Source organism: Colletes latitarsis, chromosome 11, assembly GCF_051014445.1.
Source record: "Colletes latitarsis isolate SP2378_abdomen chromosome 11, iyColLati1, whole genome shotgun sequence".
Lineage (NCBI taxonomy): Eukaryota > Metazoa > Arthropoda > Insecta > Hymenoptera > Colletidae > Colletes > Colletes latitarsis.
In genome coordinates this window covers 9191786-9205063 of record NC_135144.1, presented here as the reverse complement: position 1 = coordinate 9205063, position 13278 = coordinate 9191786, and the positions used below count along the sequence as shown (strand labels likewise).

The 13278-nt window shown below is 33.7% G+C and overlaps 1 protein-coding gene across 1 annotated transcript in view; it reads left to right on the top strand.

The window, feature by feature from the left end:
• Pio (zona pellucida domain-containing protein piopio) overlaps positions 1-10075 on the top strand; it is a 149772-nt gene extending 139697 nt beyond the window's left edge. Inside the window, exons 5-9 of the mRNA XM_076777205.1 lie at positions 631-798; positions 2644-2849; positions 5840-6002; positions 8087-8269; positions 9521-10075. Of these exons, the coding sequence (XP_076633320.1) occupies positions 631-798; positions 2644-2849; positions 5840-6002; positions 8087-8269; positions 9521-9724 (924 nt within the window). The 3' untranslated portion in view covers positions 9725-10075. The remainder of the gene's footprint in view (positions 1-630; positions 799-2643; positions 2850-5839; positions 6003-8086; positions 8270-9520) is intronic.
• Positions 10076-13278: the final 3203 nt, after the last annotated feature.

Genomic DNA, 13278 nt, shown 5'->3' with positions numbered 1-13278 from the left:
AGTTATTCGACGCTGCTTGGATTTTGCTTTGTATTTTCGATTCGAATGGATTCCAATGGCTGAAAATCTGGCGTTGAGACCGAACAGTAAATTACTTCGTTGTTTTTAACTTGCTTGATTGGTACTAGAAGAACTTCTATATCTTGTTACTAAACTAGGACAATTTGTAATGCTTTTTAATAATGCAACAGCATCTACTTGACCAGAAATTCTTAATTTTTATTGGACCCGAATATAATAATTCTTTGGTTTTGATGATTACTTAATTCAGAAAATGGTATCTGATTTGCGATTTTGAGAACTCTTACAAATAATCTCTATTGTCGTTGGAGGGAACCAACGATGCAATGTTGTAAAGCGTGAATGTACAGAATATTAAATATTTCTTCTTTCGTTGAAATAAGCGATGACGTAATCGAGAGGTCTACGTTCCCGATCGATATTTCGATCAATCTTGTCCGAGTCGTGCACGTGGTGCTCGTTCTAACAAGAGAATATTACATTTAAACTCTCAGTTATAATTAAAATAATATACAATCCTTCTTTACGAACTAATAAAAAGTTGATTTCTTAAGTTCATCGTTTGATAATGGATTTCTTTTAATTGTATTTGGTGAATTTTTGTTGCAGGACGACGGTGGTATCGAATACTTCAACACGATAGTGGTACAGCCACACTTGAAGTTGGTAACGAACCAGGGTCGGGGTTTCCACGTGAGATGTCGATACCAGACAAGAGACAAAGTGGTGACGAACGATCAAACCCACGTGGCCATGTTGCAATCACTACCGCTACAAGTAAGGATGCATTTTCCTTTCGAATTACAGTAACGCTTCGATAAAACACAGACCATTCTCTCTACCACCACTAATGAGGCTACCCACATTTGAGGGAGTATTGCTGTCTAGGCTGTCATTTCTTCGGCCTTTTTTTGTGATTTTTTTTTAACGACAGGTAGGTTGTTTTGTAGTGACATTTTGCAGATATATTTATTTGTCTTATAGGTATGTATAGTATTTCTTCCATCAAAAAATATTAAAAATTGCGAGAGTTATAGCTTCTTGTTTAAAAAAACGCACTTAAACTGGCTTACATGATATTTCAAGATCTAGCAGACCGATTAACTTCAAATTTGGAGAGAATATTCAGCAGACACGCCTTTATAGCTGGAACTAGAGATTTAAAAAAATATTGAGTTTTACTATTCTTTTAACAAATAGAAATTCGAAACTTGAAGCGTCACCATTTCTTTATTTATCAGTATTTTTACTTCTCCTTAGTTCCTGTTATAATCATAACCTTCCTTATGAAGATACTTTAACCGCCTCTGTTTCAAATTATCTGGAATCCTAGAAGTCATTGGAGCACCTTTTCCAAAAGAACCATTAAATAAAAAATTATAATTCCCACGATTTTTAATATTTTTCCATGAAAAAAATATTGTACATGCTTATAAGATGAATAAATATTTCTACAAAGTCTCAGTACAAAACAGCCTATCTATCATTAAAAAAAAAATCACAAAAAGGGCCGTGAAATTGACAGTCTAGACAGCAATACTTCCTTAAAGAGGTACCCTACTCTAGAACTCAATTTTTTAGTCGTTCTTTAAAATTTTTAGAGGAAAACGGTAAATTATTTTGTATCATGTTTAAACACATACCGAGTGTTCGGTCACACCTGGGAAAAATTTTAACAAGAGATTCTAGATGCCAAAATAAGACGAAAATCAAGAATATCAATTTCTTGATTGAGGCTTCGTTAGAAAGTTATTAAAAAATTAAATTACAAAATTTCAAATCGTTCTGAAAAAATTATTTTTGGCTGCGGGGGTTAATTACAATCATTTTTGGTGAATAGACATAGCCTCGAAATCCTACCCACTTTCGAGGAAAAAATTCAAGGTGTGAAATTTTTCGATAGAATTAAAAAATTTCAAATCGTTCTGGAAAAATTATTTTCGGTTACGGGGGTTAATTACAATCATTTTTGGTGAATAGACATATCCCCGAAATCCTACCCACTTTCGAGAAAAAAATTCGAGAAGCTGTGAAATTTTTCAACAAAATTCAAAAATTTCAAATTGTTCTTGAAAAATTATTTTTTATTACGGGGGTTAATTACAATCATTTTTGGTGAATAGACATATCCCCAAAATCCTGCGTATTTTCGAGAAAAAAAGTCAATGCGGGCGGAACTTTAAACGTTAATATTTGTTGGCCGAACACCCTGTATATTTAGATTTACATTTGAAAAATATCTACAATTTTTTCCATATAAAAATATTTATATTATATTAAATATTTTAGAAGTTACTCAAAAGAAGAAAACTAAAAAGCATATTATTCAGTATGGACGTTGTTATAGCTGGAACTAGAATAATCAACAATTTCTGTGTATTTTTTTTATCTTCAACGTGCTAAAGAAAGTATTTTTAATTTATTGTGCACTTTTTAATACATCGATAGTACTTAACTACCAATTATACTAGGTATGCTCCACCGAATTGTTATAATTGGAGAATTTGTATCCATTTCATAGTCTTTAAAAGAGAAATATAATGTTGTACATATAATAAAAAGTAAGAACACAATCGATCTAAAAGCGTTTGGAGATGAGTAATATGTATATGTTGTTGACAGGCAACAGCTCCTATGCCAGGATGCACGATGAAGATCTTCAGCGGAGATCCAACGAGACATCAAGTGGCGGAAAACGTGAAGATCGGGGACCCTCTGACCTTGGTCATTAGCATCGACAAACAGGAAATGTTCGGTCTGAAGATCTCTGATTGCCTGGTACGCGATGGCCTGGGATGGGGGGAGCAGAGGCTCATAAACAACGAAGGGTAAATTTCATATTGCACACTTCTCCAACCTTCCAGCACCCGAAAATCGCCGGTTCGATTAATTTTCTCGCGGCCATTCTAACCTATCCAATAATAGGCAGTAAAGTGCTCTAAAGAACAACTCTCGACTCGTATGAATAAACCTAACCCAACCTTCCAACGCTTGAAAATCGCCGGTTCGATTAATTTTCTCGCGGTCATTCTAACCTATCCAATAATAGGCAGTAAAGTGCTCAAAAGAACAACTCTCAACTCGTACGAATAAACCTAACCCAACCTTCCAACGCTTGAAAATCGCCGATTCGATTAATTTTCTCGCGGCCATTCTAACCTATCCAATAATAGGCAGTAAAGTGCTCAAAAGAACAACTCTCGACTCGTACGAATAAACCTAACCCAACCTTCCAACGCTTGAAAATCGCCAGTTCGATTAATTTTCTCGCGGCCATTCTAACCTATCCAATAATAGGCAGTAAAGTGCTCAAAAGAACAACTCTCGGCTCGTACTGTTGAAATATGTCTGGACAGAGTCTTAAAAAACGTAACTGATATATTTTAACACGGAGGAACGATACAGAATAATAAAATCTCGACGAGCAGATTGTCTATAGAGACGAAATAAACAACTGAATTATTTACAATAGGAATACCACAGATGTCGCGATTAGTAATATTCATATATCATATTTTTAATACGTACGAATAAACCTAACCCAACCTTCCAACACTCAAAAATCGCTGGTTCGATTAATTTTCTCGCGACCATTCTAACCTATCTAATAATAGGCAGGAAAGTGCTCAAAAGAACGACTCTCGGCTCGTACGAATAAACTGCCCGCGCCAGAGCGTTCAATGAATTATTCAAGGCCTAAATTCAGGGTACAAAGCGGGTCGGTTCACTGACTTCTTTTCATAAGCAAATCAGCTGATCCGTCGTCAACAGGTTGAACACTTTCCCTCTCGACTCGTCCAGAACGGTGTCAGAACAACAGAATTTTCAATTCAAAGCCTGAAAGTGAATGCAAAGTTCGGGGTCACCGATTTAACTGAAATTTTGTACGCTGGTAGATTTCGTTATCCTCTTTATCAAAATTTGATAAAGTACCTAATTACTGTCATTTGTCACTATTGTTTTCATTACTTATTTATTAAAAATATGACATTCTTTTTATCTGTTAACTTTCAATATCTCTACTACAGGGAAACAAATAGTACGATCCCTCGAATCTCTATTTCTGTTTATAAATTCAATAATTAAGAAAGATGAACGTGGGAGTTAATATTATCATCCCAATTATTGTGTTCTGACTGAATGATGATAAGGTAAAAGACCCAATTACTGTCTCCAGACCAAAGATTAAATTCTAGCTTTAATGAACAATACCAATTTGACAAACATTATATAGATATATATTATAAATATGAAAAAAATCACTAATCACACGACACGCGTCGTAGTCACTTATAGGTTATGAATATCAGTGGTACCATATACAATTTTGTTTCCAAAAGCAACTGCTGCCATGACAGTAGTTGTGAAATCCGTAAATTGTTTATATCAGTCACTATTACTTAAATATTAAATAAAAATAGATGAATAAATCGTTTAAATACGATTGCTATGGTATTCTGTGAAGCTTATATAGAACCCAAAATAATTATTACTGTTTATTTTTATAACACAAATATTACAATAATATTCTTCTCTCTATTCCGTTAACTTTCCATTTGCAAGTAAAACAGTCGGCGTTTTCACTCGTTTAATCAACACTCATCGTTTTCATCATTTTATGAAAAATAAATAATAAAGTATTTCAAGTGCAATCTTTTTTTTATTATTCTCATTACACTTTTATGTTAGACTTTTTTTCATGTATAATATTTTAGGATTTATTCAGCGTTTTAAACAAAATAGATTAAAGTGACAGTCATTGGTTATTTTACCTTATATCATTACAGAATCAGAAGTTCAATATTTTTCGAGTTACTCGCTACTAAAGTTTTTAATTTTAAACACCTTTAAAGATTTACTTGATCAAAAGAATTTTCCATTCGGACAAAATTATTTCTTTCATTTCCTTTGTTTTTTTTGCATTTATTTGGTGAGATTAATTAAACTCTGCGTGAAAACATTTACTTCAATTTGATTGCAAATATATATTTCCGTGTATTTAATGCACAAGAAACTATTCATATCGTTATCTACAAGAAATGTTTCTTAATGAAACGAGTGAATTATAGAAGAAAATAAATACAGAACAACTGGACTTATCATTAGATACAGTGAAACATAAATTTAAAAAAATATACACATCGTACGATATGCAATTATTTTTTAGTAGTTTCGTTAGAAAGCAAATTTGTTTTACATTTTGAAAAAATTTCACTTTTCTCGCAGAGTCCAATTGCGTACCATTAACATTGACGTAAATATTAATGCACATAATCGGCGATCTATTAATGAACGAATACGACTTGCATCTTTCTCTCTTTCCACAATAGAATTGTGTAGTCCGATTATAATATAAAATGTAATTTATTCAGGTCTAATAAACCATACAGCGAAATTACAAAAGTAACGAAGAAGAAATGTTTTATAAAACCGTTTCGATAGTAATACACAAGCACGGGAATTCCCCGTGTCCAACTGGCGAGCTTTAACTTGGGGGTTCCCCTACGGTTGACCAGTACTCCAACGTAAAGCGCCATTGTGCAGCCATAAGCGTGCCACAAATTGCAATTCTCTATTCTTTAGAAAAAATTTTGTTATATGACGATAAAAATAAATATTGCGATTTGAAAACTTGCAATAAATGAAATTAAAAAAAAATCGATTTTTTAAGGCGCTAAAGTAGAATACCCCCTTAATTGTTATTCTAAATGCAGATAATTGGGAGAAAACGAAGGATGTAAATAGGTCGCGATTGGTCGATAGATTATAATGATTAATTGAGCAGGTTTGGTCTAAAGCAATGTCATTGCTCTTTCAGTTGCCCGGTCGACGGTGAAATTATGGGACAGTTCACATACAGCAACGACAAAACGGAGGCGAAGGTGAACTTCCAGGCGCACAAATTTCCCTACACAGCCAGCGTTTATTACCAGTGCAACGTCCGGCTGTGTGTGAAACACGACGGAGGATGCACTAATACGGTAATAAGAACTCTTTTCTACCCGTTAGATTTACAAGTACAAAACACGCCACTTTCTTAACCACTTGACATACAATTTCATTACAAATAATTTTTCAAATGAATAAAAAAGATAGCGCATATTTGGGATACTAAAGTATTTCAAAAGGTACTAATATTATACAGGGTGTTCGGTCACCTCAGGGAAAAATTTTAATGGGGGATTCTAGAGGCCAAAATAAGACAAAAATCAAGAATACCAATTTGTTGATGGAGACTTCGTTAAAAAGTTAAAGAAACATTTCTGGCCACACAGTATGTTTTCACTAAAGAATTTTTTTCTCAAAAGTGGATAGGATTTTGGGGGTATGTCTATTCACCAAAAATGATTGTAATTGACCCCCGCAACCGAAAATAATTTTTTCAGAATTAATTAAAAATTTTTTTTTCGTCGAAAAATTTGGGCACCTACCTACCCCTTGTCGATTTTTCTTAAAAATTTATTTTTTATTTTTTGTGATTTTATTTGCCGCCCTACAGAAAAGTTGTCTAATACTTTTTTGTAGACACCCATGAGCTCTACTTCAGAAAAAAGTTTCATTGAAATATATTCACAATTGTAGGAGTTATGGCTGTTTGAAAATTGGACCATTTTTATGGGGTTTTTCTCATTTTGCGGGGTCAAGGACCAACTTTTCGAATATTTTTGCGATTTGTACATATTCTCCACCAAAATACGCATAGTTTGCTTTTTTAAACATTAAAATCGTCCAATCTGTTCAGAAGTTATGACGTTTTAAAGATTCGCATGAAAATTCAGGCAGACATTTCTGGCCAGAAATTGTATTTTCGGTAAGGAATTTTTTTCTCGAAACTGAGTAGGATTTCGGGGTTATGTCTGTTGACCAAAAATGCTTGCAATTGACCCCTGCAACTAAAAATAATTTTTCCAAGACGATTCGAAAGTCTTTTTTTTCACCCAAAACTTTCAGCACTTACTCGAATTTTTTTCTCGCAAGTGGGTAGGATTTCGGAAGTATGTGTATTCACCAAAAATGATTGTAATTGACCCCCGCAACCGAAAATAATTTTTCCAGAACGATTTGAAATTTTTGAATTTAATTGTTAATAACTTTTTAACGAAGCCTCCATCAGCAAATTGGTATTCTTGATTTTCGTCTTATTTTGGCCTCTAGAATCCTCTATTAAAATTTTTCCCAGGGGTGGCCGAATATCCTGTATAATTCGTAACATGTACCGTAAATAGTTGGTAGCAAGTGGCCTGTTAATAACTGATATTTACAGTAGTGTCCAAGTACTTGAAATTCAAACCAAGACAGAACTCATTTTTTCAAATGAAGTCAAGTATTTGATTATCCAAGTATTATTACCAATTTAATTGTTTATACAAAATGTGAGAATGTCTATAATGTAATAAGTTAAAAACTTACATATTAATTATAATATTTATACTTACATTACGTATTAAGATTTTTACCCTTGTGTCAGTATTTTAACTTTTATAAACTTGCCAATGAATTTCTACTGATATCAAATCACTTTAAGTTATTGAAATGGACAAATATTTTATTAAAAAATGTAATAATACTATAATTAAGTAAGAATACATAATCAAGTATGCTTGGATAATCAAGTTTTCCTGAATAAGTAAAATTGCTTAAACAATCCTACCTAAGCTCAAGCAAACCAAAACCAAGACTCAGCTCGTATTTCCAAGTACTTGGACGCCTCTAGTTCATTGTAATCATCTAAAATAAAAACTTGCCTCTATAGTTCCTTTAAATAAATGAAATACTTCAAAGATTTTTCGTATTTTATGTTAGGACATTGGCAGACGTTCAAACGTCTCGCCATGAACGTTTATGTTTGCATGTTTCATTACATTCTTAAGTTGTGCAGTAGTTTAACTAGCATAATTAGTTTCCATTTTAACTTTCATGTTATCAATTAAAACAAACACGCAGAATGTAGTTGGACACCTCTGTAACAAGTATTGTATAACTGTTCCAAGTGAAAGAGGACAAACGTCGCGAAACATCGTTTGGAAAGTTTCCAAAAGAGATCATCAATATTCCGTTGTTGCAGCCACCGGCATGCAATTCGATAGCTAGACGACGCAGGGATACCACGAATGACAACTCAGTGAAGAGTGTCATAGGCCTGGATGGCGGAACACCGGCCACCATCGAGGTTTATAGCGGGCTCTACGTGAACGAAGCTTCGGATATCAGCTCCAAGTCAGACTTCAGCGATGTCTTCAGAGAAAGGGTGAGTCACATTTGTATTCCACTCACTGGTTGATTTCGTGGTAGCTGCGTTGCGATTTTGAGTTATTGTTCCTGGTACTGTTAGTATTGGCCTTCGTCGCGTGACGAAAGAGAGAAATTGAGTAATTGAGTGTTGAAATAGCAAATTAACATCAGGCTATCACACTCACGATTACAGTTGAATTTTTAAAGATTTTGATTTTAGTTCTCTTTTCTTTTCTGTTATAGTCTATATTAAAGACTCTATTGTGATCTTATTGCTGGTCAAAGCCATTTTACTTTCATTTTCAAAAGCAAAAATAATCCTCTATCTTTTTTTTTTAATTCCTGAAGTTGTTTGCAAGCAACAATTTGGAATGGTACCAGTACTTAATTGTTAGAGATATAATGCTTTTCTTCCTGTATCTGTGTGTCTGTGTATGTAAGAGGAGTGGATGTGTGGTGCCATCTAGCAAGCTTATAAAGGCGTTGAGACAAAGGAAAGGCGTCCCGGTTTCAAGTTGAGTGTGAGAACGCATGGCAGAGAGTAAAAGTGTTAAAATTAAAAGTAAACTGTATCTGTATAAAATAGCCTATAATATTAAAACTAAATACAATATAAAGTTCAATTATAAATCTAGTCTTGTTGTTGAACAAAGAAACAACACTAATAAATCCCTTATCTTTCAATGTAAAATTAATACGAATCATAATTCAAAATGAAGAGAATGTTTCTCTTCAAGGGTATACTCTATACTGAATAATTACTATAATATTTTTTGGCAAATTAAAGGCGACTAATGTCCTAGTCAACCGATACCCTAAGCATAATCCAACAATACACCTTTTAATAGTTTAATTGACAAAACATTAATACTTAATAAGTGCTGAATATGAAAAGTGACTTCTTTTTCATTGTAGTGAACTAAAAGTACCTTCCCTCTGAAGTATGTTACTAATTACAGCATGCAAGAGTTTACTCAATAGTTAGATCAAGACACAGGACATTACTTCTGTTATAACATACGAGTAATGTTTTATTGTTTTTGAGGGCGTTGGTTCATTTTATGATGCCCCCCTATTTTTCTTACTGGTTGATTCAGCCCTGTTCTAGAGGAAAAAGTTGTTCAACACGGTGTCTTTTGCATGTAAAGATCGAGGCCATTGAATGTTTAAATAATTATCACAATGATTTTTCTGATAAAAATTTCACCTGCAAAAATTCCTGTCATCTCATTATCTACCATCAATCTATCTGTTTTCGCATTTCCAGACAATTGACGATCCCAACAGCATCTGTATCTCGCAAAGGAGCTTCGCCATTGGCATCGCGATCGCTGGTCTGATTCTCATGTTGGCGGTGGTCGCCGCGATTTTGGTACTACTTGCCAAGAAACGGCACAAGAGCGTCTCGACAACGGGCTCGTCCATCTACAGTGGGCCTTACACGAACACCGCGTACAGTCACAGCAGCTAAGTTCACCCCGACCCTCGAAATTCCTTAAACGGAGATATTCGAACGAGAAATTCCAAACTACACAGTAGTGAAGCGAACGAAAAATCGAACGATAGATGGACGACTTACATTGGAAAGCCAACGTTTTCGAATTTATCGGTTCTACGTCGGCCCGGTTGAACCGAGGCGCAGAGAATTTAGGTGGAATAAACGAGATACCTTTTGCTCAACTGCCGATGCTATTATTGTTGCTTTTTTTCTTTTTTTTTTTTCTTCGAAGAAGTAGCTCAGAACCGATGGGTCCAGACACGTGTTTGAACATATCGGATCAGTCTATGGAATTCGTGTGCTTGCGCGTGTTTTTTTTTTTTTTTATTAACAATCTTGCCATTCTTTTGGTAATTCGTTGCACCGTTTTCTAATACTGTCCCTTTGGTATTTCCTTCATTGTGAAATTTGTTACTTAAGCACGTGTCGCGACCTACGCTTAGAGAAATCCGTAGCTCATCAATTTGAAACGAATTGACACGAATCCCTAGGATTAACTTTAATATATATACGTTATAGATATATACTATTATTATTATTATTATTATATACATACTGTATACTAGTCCGGTATACGCTGTCCTAGCTAACCTAGCAGCCGCATTAAAATGGCGCACAACACGAATATTATTTGTCCATCACGATCATCCCGGTAATTTAACTTAATCAACTGTGCAGAACAATTTTAGCGTTTAAGGTGAAGTCAAACTAATTCGCGGAGACTCTTTATGCGAATCAAACGTCCCAGTTACTCTAACTGCCAACCACCCTTCTTCCTTCGACTTCCGTGCAACACTTTGCATATTTCCTTTCTACGTTTATAGCAATTTCTCTCCATATTTATAGTCACCTCACTCGGTCGATACGTTGTTTGTACTCGAGAAATAGTCTCTGGCGCGCGGAGCTGAACAAATTTATCTCAATCCTCGACTGGTAGGATAAAATAGTTTTTACAAAATCAATAGAATGGATCGTCAAAAACATTGCTGAAAATCTTCAGACAATGCTTTATCCCTTGTTCTATATTCTGATACTATCTTGTAGTCATAAATTAAATATCTTTCATCTATCTAAATACTAACCTAGCTAACGTTCAGAGCAACTTTTTCGTTGCAGTTATTCCGAACATTGAGGTTAGAAAATACTTTTTACAAAGTCGTTAGAATGGATCGTCGAAAATATTGATAAAATCTTCAGACAATGCTTTATCCCTTGTTCTATATGCTGATACTATCTTGTAGTCATAGATTAAATATCTTTCATCTATCTAAATACTAACCTAGCTAACGTTCAGAGTAACTTGTTTCGTTGCAGTTATTCCGAACATTGAGGTTAGAAAATACTTTTTACAAAGTCGTTAGAATGGATCGTCGAAAATATTGATAAAATCTTCAGACAATGCTTTATCCCTTGTTCTATATGCTGATACTATCTTGTAGTCATAGATTAAATATCTTTCATCTATCTAAATACTAACCTAGCTAACGTTCAGAGTAACTTGTTTCGTTGCAGTTATTCCGAAGATTGAGGTTAGAAAATATTTTTTTCAAAATCGATAGAATGGATCGTCGAAAACTTTGGTGAAAAACTTTAGACAACGCTTTATCCCTTGTTCTATATTCTGAAACTATCTTGTAGTCATAGATTAAATATCTTTCATCTATCTAAATACTAACCTAGCTAACGTTCAGAGTAACTTGTTTCGTTGCAATTATTCCGAACATTGAGGTTAGAAAATATTTTTTTCAAAATCGATAGAATGGATCGTCGAAAACTTTGGTGAAAAACTTTAGACAACGCTTTATCCCTTGTTCTATATTCTGATACTATCTTGTACTCATAGATAAGATATTTTTCATCTATCTAAATACTAACCTAGCTAACGTTTAGAGTAACTTGTTTCGTTGCAGTTAATTCGAACATTGAGGTTAGAGTACACAAAGTTTCAAATAAATCGAATATGAACAGTATGTTTTTATTTAACAATAAAATAACAATAAAAACATACTGTTTATTGTTAAATAAAAACATGTCCTTTGTTAAGTTGTTGCGCTGGTCTCGAACTATAAAATTTTAACGAGTAAATACTGTGGCTTTTTGCAGCACCTACCACTCGAGGATTCAAATAAAAGTAAAACGCTCCAACTTCCTTTGCTGTCTTTGATTACAGTCCACTTACATGTTTATAATTTCTTTCGAACTATCCACTCGGACAAAAATGGGTACGTGGTCGGCTCTTATTAATCGATAAACTATCGAATGTATCTTGTAACGAGAACATCAACTCAGGGCTCTTTTTTATAGCTCCTTACGGTACCTATCAGTCGAAGGTTCGAAAAAAGGGGTAAAACGCTCTAATTTCCTGTGGTGTGTTTAGTTGCAGTGTAATTACATGTCTGTAATCTTCTTTCAACTATCCAGCTCCTGCTAACCGAACAGAAACAAGTTTCCACCAGTTTAAACAAATTATAGTTCTCTTAGCACGTTCACTGCGGTTACTTTTTCGTAAAATAGTATTTCGTGATATTTTTACATTTTCATTTATATTTTATACTTGATGTCTGTGTTTGACGAAATCGGAAATATTGGCCAATTTATACATATTAACAATTGGATTTCAGACTCAAAAAATGTTTAAGAAACAAACGTGACATTATTTCTAAATTTAATTTTTCGTAAGTTATACGGTGATTATTATGTAATATAAGAATAGCACGACTTTATTTTCAACTGATGAATTGCAAATATTTTTAGTACTTTATCACATCTTGTCATTATAACGAAAGACAACTAAGTAGTTTTAAATGAGAGCAAATTAAATTAACATTATTAATGCAGTCTCAATTGATAAACTGAATAGTAAGTCAATCAAAATGGAAGTTAGAAAGGCATTTCTTTTTCTCTTTCTGACGAATATCTTTCTTGCAAGAGTGATTTGCATTGAGTCAATGAAAGGACAATGTTTGATTAGAATATTATGGATACCTGATTTCGAGGTTTAATACATCTTTATATTTTGCAACTCTTAGTGTTAATAAAGCCTTATAAGCTGACTGAAAATTACTGAAAATTGGTCAAAGTGGTTGGCTATTGGTAAAAGTTGCATTCTCTTTGCATTGAATCATGCCTTTCTGAGTCAAATAAATTTCACAACAGACCAGTTTATACTTCATAATCAAATATTTCTTTTTCCCTTTAATATTTGCTGATCAGTTGTAAAAAGGCCATATTTATTACTTAGAGCTAACTCCTGTTTTTGTTATTATATTAAAATAGGATATACAGGGTGTTCGGCCACCCCTGGGAAAAATTTTAATGGGGGATTCTAGAGGCCAAAATAAGACGAAATCAAGAATATTAATTTGTTGATGGAGGCTTCGTTAAAAAATTATTAACAATTAAATTCAAAAATTTTAAATCGTTCTGGAAAAATTATTTTCGGTTGCGGGGGTTAATTACAATCATTTTTGGCGAATACACATACCTTCGAAATCCTATCCACTTTTGAGAAAAAAAATCGAGTAAAT